Genomic DNA, 20,605 nt, shown 5'->3' with positions numbered 1-20,605 from the left:
ATCCTCTGCAAAGCCTCCACATCTTTCCTGCAGTGGAGTAACCAGAAATGCATGCAATACTCCAAATGTGGCCTAACCAAAGGTCTGTAGAGCTGCATTATGCAGCTGCATCATTGTCGAAAAAGGCCAGAAGATTGGAAAGGGGGGCAAGGCTAGCTCTGTAGTAGGTCAAACAAAGCAGGTAAACCACAATAATAGAAACATAGAAAATAGGTGCAGGAGTAGGCAATTCGGCCCTTCGAGCCAGCACCGCCATTCAATATGATCATGGCTGATCATCCAAAATTAGTACCCCGTTCCTGCTTTTTCCCCATATCTCCTGATTCCGTTAACCTTAAGAGGCAAATCTAACTTTCTCTTGAAAACATCCAGTGAATTGTCCTCCACTGCCTTCTATGGCAGACAATTCCACAGATTCACAACTCTCTGGGTGAAAAGGTTTTTCCTCATCTCAGTCCTAAAAAAGTATTTCCTCATCTCAGTCCTAATGGAGCAGAATAGAGGTAAAAGAGGTCTAGAAATGTGTAACTAGGGGTAACAATTGTGATAATTAAAAGAAAAGATGCTGACAATCTGAAGTTTAATGGAGAAGTGCTGGAAACGCTAGGTAGGGCAAGCAGTATCAGTGGAAAGAAAGTCAGTGACGCATCTTCATCCTGAAACATTAACTCTTTCTCTTTCATCATGCTGATTGACTTGAATGTTTCCAGCACTTTTTTATAGATAACTGAAGTCATTATATAGAATTGACTATTGATAAGGGTGTAGAGATTGGAAGCAGGTTACTAATTTCCAACTTCTGCATTATTTTTTGGTGTATTCTTGCACTTTATCGTGGTGAGCAAAACATTTCAAATTTTAGTTGTAGAAATTACTTCAGGAACTTAGAGCTTTGACATGGTGAGGAAACGGGCCCTTCGGCTCAACAAGTCCACTCTGACCATCGATCACCCATACACTAGTTCCATGTTATCCCACTTTTGCATCCTACACATGAGGGATAATTTGCAGAAGTCAATTAACCAACAAACCTGCGCATCTTTGGAATCTGGGAGGAAACCGCAGCACCTGGAGAAAACCCATGTGGTCACAGGGAGAATATACAACCTCACAGTTGGCACCTGTAGTCAGGATCTCTGGTGCTGTGGAGGCAGCAGCTCTACAGCTGCTCATTGTTCCACTTTGTAGAATTAGTTTAAACATCGTCCCAAATTTACACATTGTTAATTTTTCAGTCTTGAACCGCAGCCATTGAACTTTTTTAATGTAAAAAAAAAAACTCTATTGGGAGCCATAATATCTTTTTGGTCTAAGATACATTGCAGGGAATTATCAAGATTAGAGAAGGTTAGGATAAAGTTTTAGATAAATCCATATGCTGGAAGGCCAGCGATTAAAGTTATAAATCATTTTAAGGATGACTGGGCGAAGAATCAGCAGTAAGCACAAAATTGAATGTGTTTAAATTATGATTTGGAACAGTTTGAAAGGCTGATGGAAGCAATTCCAGCAGTGCCTTTTAAATGAGAATTGGATACCCTTTGACAAATAAAATGCTGGGCTAAGAATGGATGGAATGTATTGGATGCTTCTTGCAAGGAACTGTTGATCTGAAGAGTGTATTTTGAATGATGGCAAGTCTGAAACTTCAGCAAGCCCATCAGTTTTTATTTGGATACAATCACTTTTGTTTTAACTTCCAAGTACTTGAATTAAGTGATACTTAATTTTGAACATCTTAACTATGCAGACCTGGCAATGGACCAAACATCAGCAACGCAAGCATTTAGTGTTTGGTTTTGAACTGGAATATTCAAGGCTGTAATTCATTTGGCTTTTTTGTTTTAAACAAATGCAAAAACATCAGATGTACACAACATTTGTTGAGATGGAGGTTCATAATCTGGAGGTGCACAGATGCACAACAGTAGAGACTATTTTCCCCCTTGAGGTTTAAGGGCCTGTCCCACTTGGGCGCCATTTGCGCATCATTTACACGACATCATGTACGTGTCACGGCGCGCGCGTAGTGATGCGGCATGGTGCGCATTACGCGTGGTGACGTAGGCAGTGACGCGCGGTCGTGCGCAGCACCCCAGGATTTTGAGATGTACAACATTTTATCGCGCCATCTGCTTGACGCGCAAATGACGCCCAAGTGGGACATGCCCTTTAGTCTGAACTGGCAGATATTGTGCAACTTCACTCTTTCACCTGCCCCTTCCAGTTTCTATAAATTGAGATTCAGAATCTCCATCTGTCAATAAGGCTGTCTACATCCACCTCTCCAATATTGCCCGTCTCGTGATCATGCCTGTTAACTGGTTACAACCATTATCTCTTAACTTTTCACACTTGGCTTTTCCAGTGCTTGATATGCCTTCACATTCTTCAATCCATCTGAAGAAGGGTTTCAACCTGAAAAGTCACCCATTCCTTCTCTCCAGAGATGCTGCCTGTGCCGCTGAGTTACTCCAGCATTTTGTGTGTACGATTTAAACCAGCATCTGCAGTTCCTTCCTACGCACTCCAGCAAAGGAGTAATATTTACATTTATACAAAAGTCTTTACATTGAACTTCATAAAAGTATTTGTGCAACTGCAAAATTTGATATTACATAAAATCTAATTTGTACAGCTTCGCAAAGAGGATGCAAGGAATGAGTCTTCTGGGATGCCAATTCATTATGGAATGTTCACCATGCTGGGAAGTTTTCAAGCAATTGAGTGGGATCTTTGACATCCCTGTGGAAACCTGAAAGGTGGTTTCTCTGACAATGCAACATTCCTTGTTAATGTACTGATTTGTAACAGTAATTAAATTGGCAATATGTCTGTAATCTGAGTTTTTTTCTTGAAACCAGGAAGCTGCAGATGCTCTTTTACAAAAAAGATAGTGCTAGAGTAACTCAGCAGGTAAGGCAGCATCTCTGGAGGACATGGATATGTCAATTTTGGGTCAGGACCCTTCAGAATGATTGTGTGTGTGTGTGTGGGGGGGGGGGGGGAAGAGGAGGAGAAGAAGAAGGAGAAAAAGGGAGAAGAAATCTGGGGGAGAGAAGGGGCAGAACAAAGCATGGCAGGTAATAGGTGAACACAGATGCTGGGGAATGGATTGATGATCGGACAAAGGCCAGAGATGAAAAAGCAGAAAGGGTGAGATGTCCTGGATGGATCTCTTCCCCGTGTCTCCTCTGTCCTGTAGTTCTGCTCTCGCTCTTCCTACCCCCAGACGGAATAAGGATAGAGGTCCTCTCCTGTCACGCCACCAGCCTCTGTATCCAACACATCACCCTCTGATATTTTGGTCCCTTCCAACGTGATCCCACCAGTCACATCTTCGCATCTCCAATCCTTGCGGCTTTCCCCAGAGACTGCTTCCTCCACAACTCCTTGGTTCAGTCATACCTTCTCACTCAAACCACCCCGTCCTCAGGTAATTTCACCTGCAACCATAGGAGATGTAACACCCGTCTCTATACCTCCTCCTGGGACTTCATCTTGGGACTCCAGCAATCCTTCCTGGTGAGGCAGAAGTTCACGTGCACCTCCTCTAACCTCATCTTTTGCGCCCGATGTTCCTGATTGTGGCCTCCTGTACATCCGAGGGATCAAGTGCAGATTCAGTGATTGTTTCGCCAAACACTTGCGTTTGGTCTGTCAAGGCCAGCTGGATCTCCCGGTTGCTGACCATTTTAAATCCCCTTCCCATTCACCTTTCTGTCCTAGTCGTTCTCCATTGCTGGAGTGAGGCCTTACACAAACTGTGGGAACAGCACTTTGCTTGATTAGTTTACAGCCAAATAGTACGAACGTTGAATTCTCTCATTTTAGGTAACCTCTAACACCCCTTTTCCCCTAAACGCTCTTCCCGTGTGCCATACCTGGACTGGTATCTATTCCTCCACTCTGCCTCCTCCTAGATTCCTTCCTGTGGGTTTCCAATTCACATCTCTTCAATCCTTTTGTCTTGCCACCTTCTGTTTTTTAATCTCTTACCTTTCACTTTGTCCAGCCGCCTGCCTACCAAAACCTCCCTTCCCTGTGTTCACCTATTGCCTGCTGCCTCTCTCCTCCAGCTTTCTACCCCTTTCCCCATCCACAATCAGTCTACAGAAAGACCCTGACCTAAAACAACACCTATCCATGTTCTTCAGAGATGCTGCCTGACATGCTGAGTTACTCCAGCACTTGGTGCCTCTTTTTTTCTATGCTTGCTTAAGATGTGTTTGCACAAATTGGCATTCCACTAAATTAGTCTTCAGGATGAGCCGTAAACCACCATGTAATCTCTTGGGTGAATTTAAGAGATTCCAAGGAACTTACTTCCACAGATGTTTTCCAAATGTTCAACCCTTGTGTGGTATCAACTATTTGTTCAATGTTGTTGCTGTTTGTGGAATCATATTTCATAAGTTGGCAGTTGTTTTCATTGCAGTGCAAAAGTGAAAGATGATTATTAAAGTGGCGTGTAAAGCTCTTGGGGATATCTTGAAGGAACCTTTCTCTTTGCGCCTCCGTACACTGAGAATGGGATGCTAGATTTAATGCCTGTTGATGCCTGAAAGTAGCACAACATTAGATAAGGCAAATAAGGCAACATACGAGATACAGGCAGTTTATTCCATTCTTGAGAACTGTTTGCAACAGAATTTTTCCCCGTAAGTCGGAAACAAACAATTTCAGTGAGGGTTCATTGAGATTTTATTATCTTCCTCTGAGTAGTTATGATAATACAGAATCTGAATGGATCGTGTGAATAGCTAGGTTTTGATAGATTTGAAGTATATGGATGTTACATTGTTTGGAAAAACATGTTGCAAGTAACAATAGAAGAGATTGCCTTGTCAGATTCCAAAGCAAATCTCTTAAATGGCCTCCCACTGAACTGATGCCTGCTTTTTTAGCAGAATGTTTGTTTGATAATTGCAGGAGGTTATGCAAATGTTTTGTTTTTTTTAATACTTTTTTTGAATACATAAGCTGCCTCTGGATTCCCATATTTTAAAAAATGTTTTCATTTCTGTAACTTTTCTATCTTAATTTTTAAAGGAATTATTATTTGGAGAGTTTGGATAAAATCAGATCATCCTTAATCCTGTACTTGCATTTAAAATATCCCAGCCTTGCCAGTCATCACACCTTTTTTAGAAAGGCAACTATTTTGGCCATAGACAGAATAATGTAAATTACTTTGATTTATTGAAATACAGGAAAGATACAGCACTATTTTAAAAGGTACCTGGATAACCACTTGGAAAAGTAACCTTCAAGGCTTTGGGGAGTAACATAAAGCAAGCTTTTTTTGGATAGCATGGATATAAAGCAGAGATACATTTCTGATTGTGGTTTTTCTTTTAGAGTCATAGTCACAGAGTGATATAGTGTGGAAACAGGACCTTCGGCTCAATTTGCACACACCGGCCAACATGTCCCAGCTACACGAGTTCCATCTGCCAAATATTTGGTCCATATCCCTCCAAACCTGTCCTGCCTAACTGCTTCTTAAATATTGGGATAGCCCCTGCCTCAACTACCTCCTCTGGCAGCTTGTTCCATGCATCCACCACCCTTTCTTCCCTTCAATTAGTTTTATTTTTTGTCTGATTATATGTGAAGTATGTTAACTTTTTTGAAGATGTGTAATCACTATTGTATTGTTCCAAAAATCCCCAAGGCTTGGCATGTGGATCACTGTGACCCCATTTCTTGCACTCCCTTTAAGCATACTAAGTTCACCCGAAATACTCCTTTGTGGTGTTTTAACAATTCATTGAATGTTTTAGTGGAGTCATAAGAATAACATTGAGTGTCCCAAAAATCTGCCAATGGAGTGCCAGAAGTACTGACAATGCCAGACTATTGGTGTTTTACTGTTTGTAATTCTGGTGTAATTGTGTGATTTGCAATTGCTGTACTGCACAGTGCAGGGTAATTACCAGACAGTGTACTACCACTCTGATTTAAATTGTTTGGGTGGAAACCGTATGTTCCAAACTTCTGTAAAGGACCGTCCTGTGGGAGTTAACTCTGTTTTATGATGCAGTTAATTCAGTTGTCTTTTTACGGCCAAATGTCACTGCGCTCATTAAATGTGATTTAATTGTCAAAATTCCATATGTTCAGACAGTAAGCTGGTGAGGACGTATGTCAGCTGTTTGGGAATATTTGCCTGGTGTGAAGATTATTCCATTTGTGAAGTATTTTAATATTTGAAGTCATCTAGCTAAATAGAGATCAGTTTAATAATCCAATGCTGTCATCAACTGTGAGCAAATATTTGAGTGGTGCATTTTGACCTTGGATACACTGCAAAATATTTGGTATTAATTTCCTGTTGGGATTAGCCGTGACTCAGTAGGTGACAGTTGCAGGATTCTAGCTGTCATAGGTTGACTCAACTCCAGCTTTAGAGATGATTTCAAACCAGAGGCTGATATTGCAGTCAGATGATCATATAAGATTTAAAAAAAAATTACTGCTCCAGTAGGGAAAAAAGCTTGTGGCACCTTTCTGAACAGTAAATAGTGGTTTCCCGAGTCAGTCATAGTCAGTCATAGATCATGGAAATGGGCACTTCAGCCCAACTTGTCTACCCACCATGATGCCCCATCTATGCTAGTTGCACCTGATTGTGTTTGACCCATAACCCATTAATACTTTTCTATCTTTTAAACCAGCCCAAAATGTCTCAAATGTTGTTCTGCAGTAGTTTGGTAAGCAGCTGTCACCTTTAAGATTTTGCTGTTAATGTTGGTTGGCGCATTCTTTGCGTTGCTGTCAATTCTCGGTATGGAAGTTACTGTTGTAGAGTTATTTGCAATGTATAGGTATGTTGCAAAGCCTACCTGAAGCGTCTTTGAAAATCTGCTGCTGCCCGTGTGCGCGATTTTGGCGCCGTTTAGAGGGGGCGGGTTTAAAACGCGATTTTCTCTAGGCTGTTCAAATCGAAGATGTTCAGCCTAGTTAATTATTAACGAAAAATCGCTGGAAGACCCCGTCGCAAAAGCTATTATTAGGTTTAAAGGCCTTGAATAATAGTTATAGTAGTTTAAAAATCAATCTCTAAACCCGCGACCGCCAGCAACCGCAGGGTCTCATAAAGCAGATAGCAGAAGGTATGCTGCATATTTTTACATTAAAAAGGGCTTCTAAAGATCCCTTTATACAAAGTTTAATATTGCGAGTAGCTCAATTTGGGCCCATTATATCGCGCAGTATTTTTCTGGGCATTTGGGGCACAAATCTACCGCAATGTGAACGTTCTAAACCAGCGCGTTCCACAGGGACCCACTAGAAAGCTGATTTAAATGGACATTTATTTACAGCAATTGAACACTGAATTCCTTCCATTTGGCCTATAAATTAATGTAAATGAGATTTAAAAATCATGTTTTATTGTGAATTATTTGTGAATATTATTTGGACATTTAGGCTATTTAAAAATGTTAATCATTTATTAAGAAATGGATAGATGTTTAGATCTAGTAATTGAAGTCTGAAATTAGCTACAATTAGGTAACTAACTAATTATATGCTTTAATTTCAGGTCATCCAAGTAAGATTATTTTATATTTGTTTCAGAATGCTTCAATCTATGATAACTGAAAATTTCATTCAGTTCTCTTAATTTTTAAGAAAGTTATGGGCTTTTGACTGTTCACGATCACAACTTTTTTGTTATGTCCATAGAAAATCAATAGGGAACAAGATGCTCATTTCCGAGTATGAAAATGGCCATAACTTTTTAAATACTTGAGATATGAAAGTGAATTAGGTGTCAAATTAAACTTATTTTTATGCTTTATCTGATGGGATAAATTACAGACTTGATTTTTAAAATCTCAAAATTTTGTAACATTGCTACAATGTATTGCTGTTATGTAAACTGACTTACAAATGCGAGTCTTGAGAAATTTTCATTGGCTACTTTCATATTCTTAAACTGTATCTTTCTGCATGCACACTCGAGTTAAATCTTGACATTGCTAACATCAGATCTGCTTTGAGGGTAAATTCTCATAACAGCCAACCGAGGAGTTGTCTCTAGATGGGTTCTGAAGTGCAACAATCAACTGGCCTCTGTTTTTAAACAACATCTTCAATCTGTCACTTCAATGATCTACTGTCCCCATTTGCTTTAAGGAAGCCTCCATCATTGCAGTCCCATAGGAAAAAGTGGCTTGTCTTGATGACTATTGTGCCGTAGCCCTAACATGGACCACAGTGAGCTGCTTTGAAATATTGATAATGGGCTGCATTTGCGGCACTCTTTTGGACAAGCTGGACCCCCCCTGTAATTTGTGTAAAAAGAGAAAAAAGGTCGAGGAGGCATCATCTCTCTTGCACGACATTCAGCCCTGAATCTCTTGACAATAAGAACACAAGCCTGTCCCCATCAACAGATATGATGTAGAGATAGCCAACTGCTTTTGTACCCAAGCATTCATATTTACCAACCTAATCTGGTCCGTCATTCTGCAGTGATCAAGAAAGCGTATAAGCATAATTACTTGGACATCTGAGAAGATTCTGCATGTCCACGATAGTTCTGTCTAACTTTTGAAGATATCTAAGGGGGGTGCATCTCTGTCCCCTGGTATGTCAACTGCTCGGCTCTTGTAGAAAGTGGTAAATACAGGTTTGGTACGTCCTTCCAACCAGTTGATCTTCCTGATGCGTTGCCTTCTCTTCTGCCTTCATGGAGAAGGTAATAATAATAATAAATTTTATTTATGGGCGCCTTTCAAGAGTCTCAAGGACACCTTACAAAAATTTAGCAGGTAGAGGAAAAACATGTAAGGGGAATGAAATAAATAGTAGAGACATGACTAGTACACAAAGTAAAGACAGAATACAATTCAAAACACAATATGAGGCAATTAATGCACAGATGAAAAGGGAGGGGGACGTGGGGCTAAGGATAGGCAGAGGTGAAGAGATGTGTCTTGAGGCGGGACTGGAAGATGGTGAGGGACACGGAATTGCGGATCAGTTGGGGGAGGGAGTTCCAGAGCCTGGGAGCTGCCCTGGAGAAGGCTCTGTCCCCAAAACTGCGGAGGTTGGACTTGTGGATGGAGAGTATCTGACCAAGGGGGAGGATGTAGATGATGAAGAGGAGGGGGCCGAGTACGGAGCCTTGGGGAACGCCTTGAGTGACTGTGGCTGTAGCAGAGGTGTGGTTGTGGAGAGAGATGAAGTGGGATCTGTTGGAAAGGTAGGAACGGAGCCAGCTGAGTGCAGAGCCTTCAATGCCGAGGTCTTTGAGTCTGGTGAGCAGGATGTTGTGGTTCACTGCAGGGTTTTTGAAAGAAAGGGAAGGTTTGAGATTGGGCGGTAGTTAATGAGAGAGGAGGGATCAAGACCAGGTTTCTTTAAGATTGGTGTGACAGCAGCAGTTTTGAAAGCGGAGGGGACAATTCCTTGGGACAATGAGGAGTTGAAGAGATTAGTGAGGTAGGGGCAGAGAACGGGGAGGCAGGACTTCAGCAGGGGAGTGGTGAGAGGGTCGAGGGAGCAGGTAGTGGGTTTGGAAGAGCTGATAAGTTTGGAGATTTCAATAGGGGTGACCAGGTCAAACTGGGAGAGGAAGTAGTGTGGAGGAGGGGTAAGGAGGTCAGTGGAGATGTTGAAAGGAGGGGCCTTGGTAGGTGGTGGAGTAGATGCTGGGGAGTCGGGTACAGGGGATAAAGATTGATAGATGGTGCTGATTTTATCAGCGAAAAAGTGGAGGAATGAGTTACAGAGATCCGGAGTAGAGGTAGGGAGAGTGTTTGCTCGAGGCTTGAGGAGGTTGCCCACTGTGGAGAAGAAGGTTCTGTGGTTTAGGCAGGGATCAGTGAATATGGAGGAGAGGTAGGCAGATTTTGCAGCAATGAGGGCATCTTTGTAATCAGTGAGGTGGAGTTTGTAAGCTTCAAGGTGGACTGTGAGAGATGATTTCTTTGTGAGTCGTTCCAGTTGGCGACCAGTCTGTTTCAGTTTACGAAGTGCAGGTGTGTACCAGGGTGAAGATGTGTTGAAAGTTACGGTTCTTGTTTTGAGGGGGGCCATAGTGTTAAGGGAGGTAGACAAGGTGGAGTTGAGATGGTTTGTGAGATCATCAGGTGAGATGGGGGCTGAGTCCAGGGGGAGAGTGGTGGAGAGGAGGTCAGAGAGATGGAGGGGATCAATGGATTTTAGATTACGGAAGGTGATTTCTCGGAGGAAGCGGGGGCGAGGTGTCGGAGAAGGGATGGTGAACCGTATAAGCTTATGATCAGAGAGGGGGAAGAGGCATGGATGGAGGTCGAGTACCGGTTGATTTGTGGAGCAGACCAGGTCAAGGATGTGACCTTTGTCATGGGTGGGGAAGGTGACGTGCTGAGTGAGAGAGAAGTTGTCAAGTAAAAAGGCGAATTCAGATGCGAGCTTGCAGGTGGGGGAGTCCATGTGAATATTTAAGTCACCAAGTAGCAGCAGACGTGGGGAGAGGGATGAGGCAAGTGTGAGGAGTTCAGTGAAGTCAGATAGGAAGGAGGGGTTTGGTTTAGGTGGCCGGTAAATGAGGATGACTGTCATGGAGGAAAGGGTTTTGAAGGCGAGGAATTCAAATGATGCTACTGGGGGGAAGGTGAGTTCAGTGATCCGAAATTTCTGGTTGAAAATAACAGCGAGGCCACCTCCATGGAGGGGCGGGGCTTGGAAATGTAATTAAATCCAGGTGGGGATGCTTGATTGAGGGAGAAGAAGACATTGGGTTGTTGCCAGGTCTCAGTGAGCAGAAGGAAGTCCAGAGTGTTGTCAAGGATTAGTTCATGGAGGGCAAGGGCTTTGTTGTTGAGCGACCTGGTGTTGAGGAGGGCAAAGTTGGCATTATGAGAGGGTGGAGGGATGGGGGCAGGCTGGAGAGATCTGAGGTTGTCCCGGTTGACAGTGCGTGCGGTCAGCTGGGGTGGGGGGTGACGCGGTTGAGGGGGGGTAGAACGTGGTAGTGAGCAGATGGATGGAATGGAATGTCCGTGGTTGAAGTAAACAAGCTTGCGCCGAGAGCCTCTGTGGATGAAACGGGGTCGACGTAGAAGTCTAAGCTGTTTAATGACTTGGATGCAGGATGGGATGTGGTTGTTGAAGAAACCAGTCATTTGTAGAGTTGAATATTTGAGCATGATGGTGAGGGTGCAGAGAGGTGTCCAGCGGTGCAGGTGCAGGTGGAGAGAGTATCCAGCGGTGAGGGAGCAGAGAGGTTGTCCAGCAGAGCGGGTGCAGCGAGGTGTCGAGCAGTGAGGGAGCAAAGAGGTTGACCAGCAGTGCAGATGCAGCGAGGTGTCCAGCATTGAGGGAGCAGATAGGTTGTCCAGCAGAGCAGGTGTAGAGGTAGTCCAGTGATGAGGGTGCAGAGAGTATCCAGCAGTGCAGGTGCAGAGAGGTTGTCCAGCAGTGCAGGTGTAGAGAGGTTGTCCAGCGATGAGGGTGCAGAGAGTATCCAGCAGTGCAGGTGCAGAGAGGTTGTCCAGCAGTGCAGGTGTAGAGAGGTTGTCTAGCAGTGCGGGTGCAGAGAGGATCTAGCTCCCTCACTGGTGCAGGGAGGTGTCCAGCGTCAATGATGCACAGGCACAGGAGGTGCCCAGCGTCCAGCATCGATGGTGCACAGGGACAGAAGGGAACAGACAGGCAGGGAACAGACAGGCAGGTAGGTAACAGACAGGGGGGGGGGGACAGCGGGCAGAGAAGCGGCAAACAGTCAACGCCAGCGTCCTCTCCGGGCAGCGTGCAGGGATTCTAGCGGTTCTGGCGGCTAGCAGCTAGCAATATAGGCCGCAGGGGGACGATCGTTCAACGGCCGAAAACGGCCAAAAAACACCACAGACCACCGCAACCGGAGCGACCCTCCAGTGGTCCCACGTCAGGTGGTAGGTCAAGACTTCGTCCAGGATGGAAATAAACCGCAGTCGGCAATTGAAGCAGTTGAAGCCGATTCGCGGTAAGGGACCGTTGTTAATTTGAATCTCCCGCCGCTGCCATTTTTTCCCCCCTATTTCTGGGAATGATGAACAAGAACTTACAAGAACTTTATCTCGAATGTCTTGCTCTTAAGATCAGCTTCTCTACTGCTATTGAACTCCTGATTTAATTATTACTTTCACATCCTATTCATAAAGGTGTTGCCACGCATAAGCATAAATCTGCAGTAAAGAAAGCGGTTAAGTTACCTTTCACCCCACCAGCCGGCAAATAAAACACATAATCCTCCGCCATTTCCGCCACCTCCAACGTGACCCCACCACTCGCCACATCTTCCCATCTCCCCCCATGTCTGCCTTCCGCAAAGACCGCTCCCTCCGCAACTCCCTCGTCAATTCTTCCCTTCCCTCCCGCACCACCCCCTCCCCGGGCACTTTCCGTTGCAACCGCAAGAAATGCAACACCTGTCCCTTCACCTCCCCCCTCGACTCCATTCAAGGACCCAAGCAGTCGTTCCAGGTGCGACAAAGGTTCACCTGTATCTCCTCCAACCTCATCTACTGCATCCGCTGCTCTAGATGTCAGCTGATTTACATTGGGGAGACTAAGCGTAGGTTGGGCGATCATTTCGCCGAACACCTCCGCTCAGTCCGCAATAACCTACCTGAACTCCCGGTGGCTCAGCACTTCAACTCCCCCTCCCATTCCCAATCCGATCTCTCTGTCCTGGGTCTCCTCCATTGCCAGAGTGAGCAACAGCGGAAATTGGAGGAACAGCACCTCATATTCCGTCTGGGGACCTTGCGTCCGGATGGCATTAACATTGAATTCTCCCAATTTTGCTAGCCATTGCTGTCTCCTCCCCTTCCTTAACCCTGTAGCTGTCTCCTCCCACCCTCCCATCCGCCCGCCCTCGGGCTCCTCCTCCTCCTCCTCTTTTCCTTCCTTCTCCCCCCCCCACCCCCCATCAGTCTGAAGAAGGGTTTCGGCCCGAAACGTCGCCTATTTCCTTCGCTCCATAGATGCTGCTGCACCCAGCTGAGTTTCCCCAGCAATTTTGTGTACCTAAGTTAAAACTATGGCAGGTCACATTACCATTGAGATATCCATTCAGTCTGTCTGTGGATTATTCTCATCTGATTTCTCAATAAAATAATGTGGGAGTGTTGGGTCAGTCTCTCTGCACTAAATCTTCAACGGGAAGGTGGTTCTTTCTCTTTGCTATGTTGTGAAACTGATCATTTCTAGTTACGACAGATTTTGTTGCTTGCAGTTGCAATAATACTGTTCACAAAACAAATTTGTTCTGTGCGATTAACAACAAAGAAAGTATAAAGAACACATTGGATCGGAACTGAGCCAATAACTAAGGATTCTTTCTATTTTTTGTTGATATTTGTGGAAAGTGCAGGGTATAATGACTATATTGTCAAACATTCTCCAAGGCATTGAAGGACTGTTGTTCCAAATTGCATTTGCCTGGATGGAGATCAATGTAAAGACTGAAGTTGTCATTCCCATGATCTTGCGAAATGATCATTTTAATTTTTATCAATGACTTCACGGCACACCTGTGGTTATCTTTTGGCATTAATTTGCTTCTCCCGTGCCCACTGTGACTTTCCCTGTTTCATCTCTGCCAGCCCCTAATTATTAACCTCCAGAAGTTCAGAAATGTTAAGTCCATTCAGATGGATGTCAGTAAAAATCACTACCAATCGGGTTATTCTGAAGATGGTACGGCTTAATAACAATGCTGCGAACTTTGCTATTGATCCTGCACAAATTAACGTGTTGCCTCATTCAGACCACTGCTAGCAATTGTATTGCTACATACGTAGAAGTATTTAAATAAGCAAAGGCCTGATAATCCATGTTTAATTTGCAAGCCCATAGTGGAGTTAATAAATTAAGAGTTCACCAGTGATTAGTTTTGTTTCCTTTTTCCAAACATCCTGTGACTAAGGGGTGAGGAGAAATTTTCAGTATTAAATGGAACCAAGAAGGTACAAAAAATGATTTGAACAAAACGCTGAAAGGATCCATCAGGGCATGCTGCACCTGCAGGGACAGTGAGAGATCCCTTGTCAGAACAACACAGAATGGATATCAATTTCTGAGGGTCATTTTGCCTAATGTTGATTGAAATTGATGGGAAGGGAAACTATCCTTGCAGTAAGAAGCAATGGTGCATTTATGGGACTTTTTTAGGCATATTTCAAAGTGTTTTGTGCAGTTTTGGTCACCACATTACAGGAAGGATGTGGGGGCTTTGGAAAGGGTGCAGAGGATTTACCAGAATTAGGAGGTATAAACTCCAGGGAAAGTTTGGACAGGCTTGGATTATTTTCTCTGGAATGCCAGAGGTCGAGGGGACACCTAATAGAAGTGTATAAAATTGAGTATGTGTTAAAAAGAACTGCAGATGCTGGTTTAAACCAAAGATAAACACAAAGCTGGACTAACTCAGCAGGCCAGGCACAAGCATCTCTGGAGAGAAGGAATGGGTGACGTTTCGGGTCTCTGAAGAAGGGTCTCGATCCGAAACGTCACCCATTCCTTCTCTCCAGAGATGCTGCCTGTCCCGCTGAGTTACTCCAACTTTGTCTACTGTATAGAATTGAGACATACCCCATTTGTATACCCTAGCTATATTTTTCCCAGGATGGAAAAAGGCAGCTATGTGAGGCCTTAGCTTTATGGTGAAAGGGGCATATTTTAAAGTGGGTGGAGAATGCCTGGAACACGCTGCGGTGGTGACGATTGAAGCAGATACATTAATGACATTTAAAAAGCTTTTGAGTATACAGGGAATGGAGGGATACGGGTTATGTGCAAGTAGATAAGTAATGATATTGGCATCCTGTTCAGCACTGACATTGTGTGCAGAAGGGCCTGTTCGTGTGCGTCTTGATGATGATAAATCTGTAATAAAATCCTTAAAAGCAGCTGCCAATTTACACGTTGAGTCACTTCTGTGACATTTGTCACTGTCTCTGGGGTGCTAACAGAGCCTTTAGCTATTTGCCGAACAAAATGCACTCCAAGACACCCAAGTTAAAACTGGTGTAAAACTATTGTCAGGAACATATGATAATATCATTAAAACACGTGTTTTAATGATATAAAATTCTCTGTCAGTGATGTAGTACCGTATGTTTTCCCTTTTTATTCACTCCACCAATGAAACATTGGCACAAGTGCAAAAACTATAAAACTAGATTTGGATTATTTTATTGTTATTCACACCATGGTCCAATGACCTCCTTGGTTCAACTGACGCTGGTAGTAGTAAACAATAAATACAAGTAATGCAGGATCAGCTGGCTGGGGCAAATATTGTAATGCAATCTGAAGTAATATTTAAAAAATGTGTGAAGTGCAATAACGGGATGCCAAATGAGAGTTAAGAGGAAGGGTATGTGGTAGCACCCTGCATGGAGTGTGAAAAAGGTGACGAGTTCATTACTAATATTTGTAGGGAAGAGGTGTTATTGAGCCTGGGCTTTCAAGGTTCTGTATCTTCTCCCAGAAGATAGAAGGGGGAAAAAAGGAATGGCCATCGTTGCAGGTAACTCCTACGACTGGGCAGAATTCGCCACTCTTTACAGGTTAAGGCAGTCATGAGCATTTGCCATAATAGGCTGAGATGCATCCTGTCAAAATACTTTATATAGCGCAGAGAACATCGATAGCAGTTTGAGAGAATTTGTGTGGATGTGTCAATCCTTCTCGGATGTCTTAGTAAATACGCTGATTTTTTTTTTTGATTACGGCATCCTTGTGAAGGAACCAGGTTAGTTTGCTGATGATTTATAGATGTAAAGAAAGTTGAAGCTGTTGACCATCTTTGCAACCATACTATTGGTTGGGGGTGGGGGGGGGGGGGGGGGGGGGTGTAAAGGGACAGGTGTTGCATCTTCTGCGGTTGCAGGGGAAAGTAGTGGGGTACTACTACTGGCCACATCTTCCCATCTCCACCCCTTTCTGCTTTCCGCAGAGACAGTTCCCTCCGTAACTCTGTGCTCAACTTGTCCCTTCCCACCCATACCACCCCCTCCCCAGGTAGTTTCCGCTGCAACTGCAGAAGATGCAACACCTGTCCCTTTATCTCTCCCCTCGACTCCATCCAAGGACCCAAACAGTCTTTCCAGGTGAGGCAGAGGTTCACTTGCCACTCCTCCAACCTTATCTAGTGCATCTGCTGTTCCAGGTATCAATTTCTCTACATCGGCGAGACCAAGCACAGGCTCGGCGATCGTTTCGCTGAACACCTCCGCTCAGTCTGTCTTAACCAAGCTGATCTCCCAGTGGTCCAGCACTTCAACTCCCCCTTCCATTCCCAATCTGACCTTTCTGTCCTGGGCCTCCTCCATTGTCAGTGAGGCCCAGTGCAAATTGGAGGAACAGCACCTCATATTTTGCTTGGGTAGTTTGCACCCCAACGATAAGAACGTTGACTTCTCTAACTTCAGGTAGCCCTTGCTTTCTCTCTCCATCCCCTTCCCCATCCTAGTTTTTCCACTAGTCTTACTGTCTCCGGCTACATTCTTTCCTTGTCCCACCCCCTGCCTTTACATCAGTCTGACGAAGGGTCCCGAAACATCGCCAATTCCCTCTCTCCATAGATGCTGCCTCGCCTGCTGAGTTACTCCAGCATTTTGTGTCTACCTATTGAGGTCAGTGTTGTGAACGGCTCCCCCCCCCCCCCCCTCCCCCCCCACGCCCGCCAATTAGGTCATCAACCATTTCTTTCATCTTGCAGACGTTAAAAGCTGGATTGATGTGCTGATGCTGCAACACACAAGGTTCTCAATCTATTTTGGCCAACAACAGCAACGTCATTGTTGAACTTAAAGATTGAGTTGATGTGTACTTGGCCAGTGTCATGGGTGTACAGGGAGTACACTCTAGGGACCGCAAGGGTCTAGGCACACACGCTTGAGAAGTAAGTGCTGACAGTTATTGGGGAGGAAATGTTAGACCAATAGTAAGTGGAAAAAACCCTGCTCTGTCTGGAAAGTAGTTGCCTTGAGCACACACCATTGAATTTGGTAAGTGACAAATGGATTACCTTTCACAGCTTAGACAGCTGGTGGGACAGGGATGAGCCCCATCATATATCAAAGCCTTTCAGGAATGGAGCCAGTTGCATGCAGTCAGAATGACCCAATGTCTTGTTAATCTGGGAGCTTCATTTCCCAATTGTAGATTTATCCCACGACTGTCAGAATAAATAGTGTGGTTGGAGATTTGGCTCTGATATTTGGGTTATTGGCAGTTTTGCTTGCCTCTTCAGTAATTTTTTTTATCCCAACCAATGTTTGAGGATCATTATTCTTTTGAGACTCTGCTTATTGACACTAGTTCAATATTCTTTTTCTAAGGAATCTACATGCCTTGTAAAGTAAAATTGTTATTATTCTTCAGTTCTGATTGATCGCAGCATGGAGAAGCAGGTTGTAGCAACAGTTTGTGAAATTTGGGTGGAAAGGATTACTGGTTGGAAGCCACTAATATTTCTATTTTTATTTAGCCTTTCACTGTTTTCAATTCAATGCTCCCCATGCAGTATTTTGCACTTCATTTCACTAAAGTAATGTTTCTTGTAACATTTAGAGCAAGAATGTTAATTATATTGTAATTAACATCAGAATTAGCTTATCAAAATGCTTAAGTTTTGAATTGTGTTTTCCAATACATCTAGTATGATATCTACTTTTAAAGTATCTTTCTAAAGAAATTGTAAAGAAAATGCACAGATGTCCCATTGTTTAGTGTTGCCAGGGTTCAGTGCTTGCTTGATTATTCTGTAGAGGTGGTTTTGATGCCAGTTTGATAAATGACCGGAGCATACTTATCCCATACTTAATCTCTCGATTGCTTTGGCTGTGATCCTAAGTGTTGACTATTCATGGAATATGCAGCTGAATCAGTTGGTGTTCTAGATTAGCTATTTTCTGAATAAAATTATATGTTTAAAACTTTGACCTATGGTGTTAAAATTTTCCTCAACATTTTGACGTAATTTCTATATCTCAAGTGGCTGTGACATGCAAAACAAACTGAATCCCTCCAGTTTTCCTAACTGCCTCGCATGAATTTATTCAAAGTTAACTGGAACAAGCAATATGCCAGCAGATTTATATCATGTACAGTATTTAGCTATATTTTTGCAAAGTGTCTTGCTTTTATTTTTAAAAAAATCAAAAAAAATCAGTCTTGTTCCTGTAGCTCCAATAATCATGAACTATCTTGTAATTGCTTCTGTTAATTTGAAGTCTCTTTTAATTCAGCTGCTACACAGTGAAATGTTGTTTTTATTTACAGCAGAGCGTGCAAATCAAGGACGAGTTATCCACTTGACAATCCAGTATAAAATGGCAGCTAACAAGAATAAGAATCAGAGTTCGTTGGCTCTGCATAAAGTGATTATGGTAGGCAGTGGTGGTGTAGGCAAGTCTGCACTAACATTGCAGTTCATGTATGACGAGGTAAGATGCATATTATTTACAACTTTTAAAAGGAACAGTAACATTGGATAAGGCAAATTTTATAGTTTTCCATCAATAATTGTTTTAGTTATTGTAGCATCTTGACCTGTTGATACCCTGACATATTAAGTTTATTATAATGGGACAATATCCCTTTATCTGATTTAGTAGCTGAGAAGTCAAACAAATGAGAAACAGAGTACAAGAATCCTCAATGCCTATGCAGACAATTATTTTGCATGTTTTAGTTTCATACACGTTGGTTCAATTAGTTGGTATTTTTCATCTTCGAATTTTTTGTTTTAGATATGCACTATTTCTGGAGCATATATGCTTGGGTCTGTGATATATTATAATTAATTAAATATTGTCTTGCTATTGGCTGATTCTAATAAATTATTCTTTATTTTTCCTTGCAGTCTAGTCACACGCTTGCAGTATAAAAGCTTAAGGGGATGTCACCTGCAAGAGACAAAGTCATTGCAAGGCTAAAGGATGTTATCTCTTGGAGGCAGTCCAAAAAAAAAAAATCACTAGACTAATTACTTGGATGAGAGGGTTGTCCTATAATGAGCTGCTAAAGAAATCAGATTTATTCTTGAAGAATGTAGGGTGATCACATTGAAACAAAGAACCTTGCAAGCGTGTCAAGGTAGATGCTGCTGTTTCCACAAGTGAAAGATTTCGAATGAGGGACATAGTTATAAGATATGGGGTGATCAATTAAAACTGAAGTGCGTAGGAACGTCTCTCAGAGGGTGGTAAATCTGTTTTACTCTGGAGAGTTGTGGAGACAATACTGCTTAAGAGTATTTAACCAGGAAGCAGATACATTTTTTGAAAGATTATGGAATTGAGAGCTATGGGGAAATGGCTCAGTCGAGGCCTGGGCAGACCAGCGACAATCATGTCATGTTTGAGAAGCTTAGTGACCATGTCTTAATCTGTTATCTTGATGGCTAGATTGTGTTCATTATCCTTTAAATTCTGTTTCGACCTTGCTCTGGCTCTTGACTGTAACAAAGGATGCATCAGAATACTTTGTACTGTTTTCTTTTATGATTGAAAGTTACAGCATGGAAACGGGCCCTTCAGCCCACCAAGTCCACGCTGACCATCGATCACCTGTTCACACTAGTTCTGTTATCCCACTTTCCCATTGCACTTGGGGTAATTTTAGAGGACCATTAAGCTAGAAACTCATGACTTTGTGATGTGGGAAGAAACTGGAGCACCCAGAAGAATCTCGCGTAGTCACACGGAGAACGTGCAAACTACAGACAGAGTCTGTCTCTGGCACTGAGGCAGTAGCTCTACCAGCTGTGCCACTTTTTAACTATTCACTGCCAAGTTTTTTTTCACTATTGGCCATGACCTGAGAATACTTGAGTGGGGAGTGGCACCGAACAGGTGAATGATAATTTATAAATCAATATGCAAGGTTTGAAGGGGGGACGTTCTTGATTAAAATGTTCCTTGTAGGCTATTGCATATTTTGAAAGTGAAACTGGTTGGGTTAATTGCTCCCCACCAAATCCTGAAGGCCATTCATCATACTAAGCTGCAAAAATAAATAACTACGGGTGGAACTCTGAGTTGAGCAACATCTGTGGGGATGGCAGAAGGGTGTGTAAGAGAGAAGAAATTGGCAACCTTTTGGGTTGAGATTCGGCATCAATCCTGCAAATTGATTTTGGTTCTAACTTCCAGTATCTGCAGTTTCTTGTATGTCCAGTTATATTTGGTTGATGAACTATTTGTGTGGTTATGCCTTGTTCCTTTAAGACTTGTAGATAGTGAGAAATTCGTGGTCAACAAAATTATATGGAAGGTAATTTCCTATTTTAAGTTAGAGCAGTACAGCACAGAAACCGGTCCTTCGGCCCAACTTGTCCATGCCTTTTCAACGCCTCCAAAAAATTCCTATCCATGTCTCTAAAATATTTAAAAAACATCAATGTACCCACCTCTACTACTTCCTTTGGTGATTTGTTACATGTATGCATTATCCTTTGTGGAATGGATTACACCTCTGGTTCCTTTTAAATTTCTTCCCTCTCACCTTAAGCTTGTGCCCTCTAGTTTTAGACTCCCCTGCCCTTTGGGAAAAGACTGTGACTAATCATCTTATCTATGCCCCTCATGATTTTGTACACTTTGCGTTCACC

At 43.0% G+C, this 20,605-nt stretch overlaps 1 protein-coding gene across 2 annotated transcripts in view; it reads left to right on the top strand.

The window, feature by feature from the left end:
* Positions 1-20,605, top strand: part of ralb (RAS like proto-oncogene B) — a 65,483-nt gene that overhangs the window by 12,714 nt on the left and 32,164 nt on the right. The window contains exon 2 of one of the 2 annotated variants that reach the window (XM_033024830.1): positions 18,274-18,437. In XM_033024830.1, the coding sequence (XP_032880721.1) occupies positions 18,324-18,437 (114 nt within the window). In that variant the 5' untranslated portion in view covers positions 18,274-18,323. The remainder of the gene's footprint in view (positions 1-18,273; positions 18,438-20,605) is intronic. The other variant, XM_033024831.1, reaches the window with a different exon arrangement.

This window comes from Amblyraja radiata, chromosome 7 (assembly GCF_010909765.2).
Source record: "Amblyraja radiata isolate CabotCenter1 chromosome 7, sAmbRad1.1.pri, whole genome shotgun sequence".
Taxonomy (NCBI): Eukaryota; Metazoa; Chordata; class Chondrichthyes; order Rajiformes; family Rajidae; genus Amblyraja; species Amblyraja radiata.
This window is presented reverse-complemented; position numbering and strand designations above follow the sequence as displayed.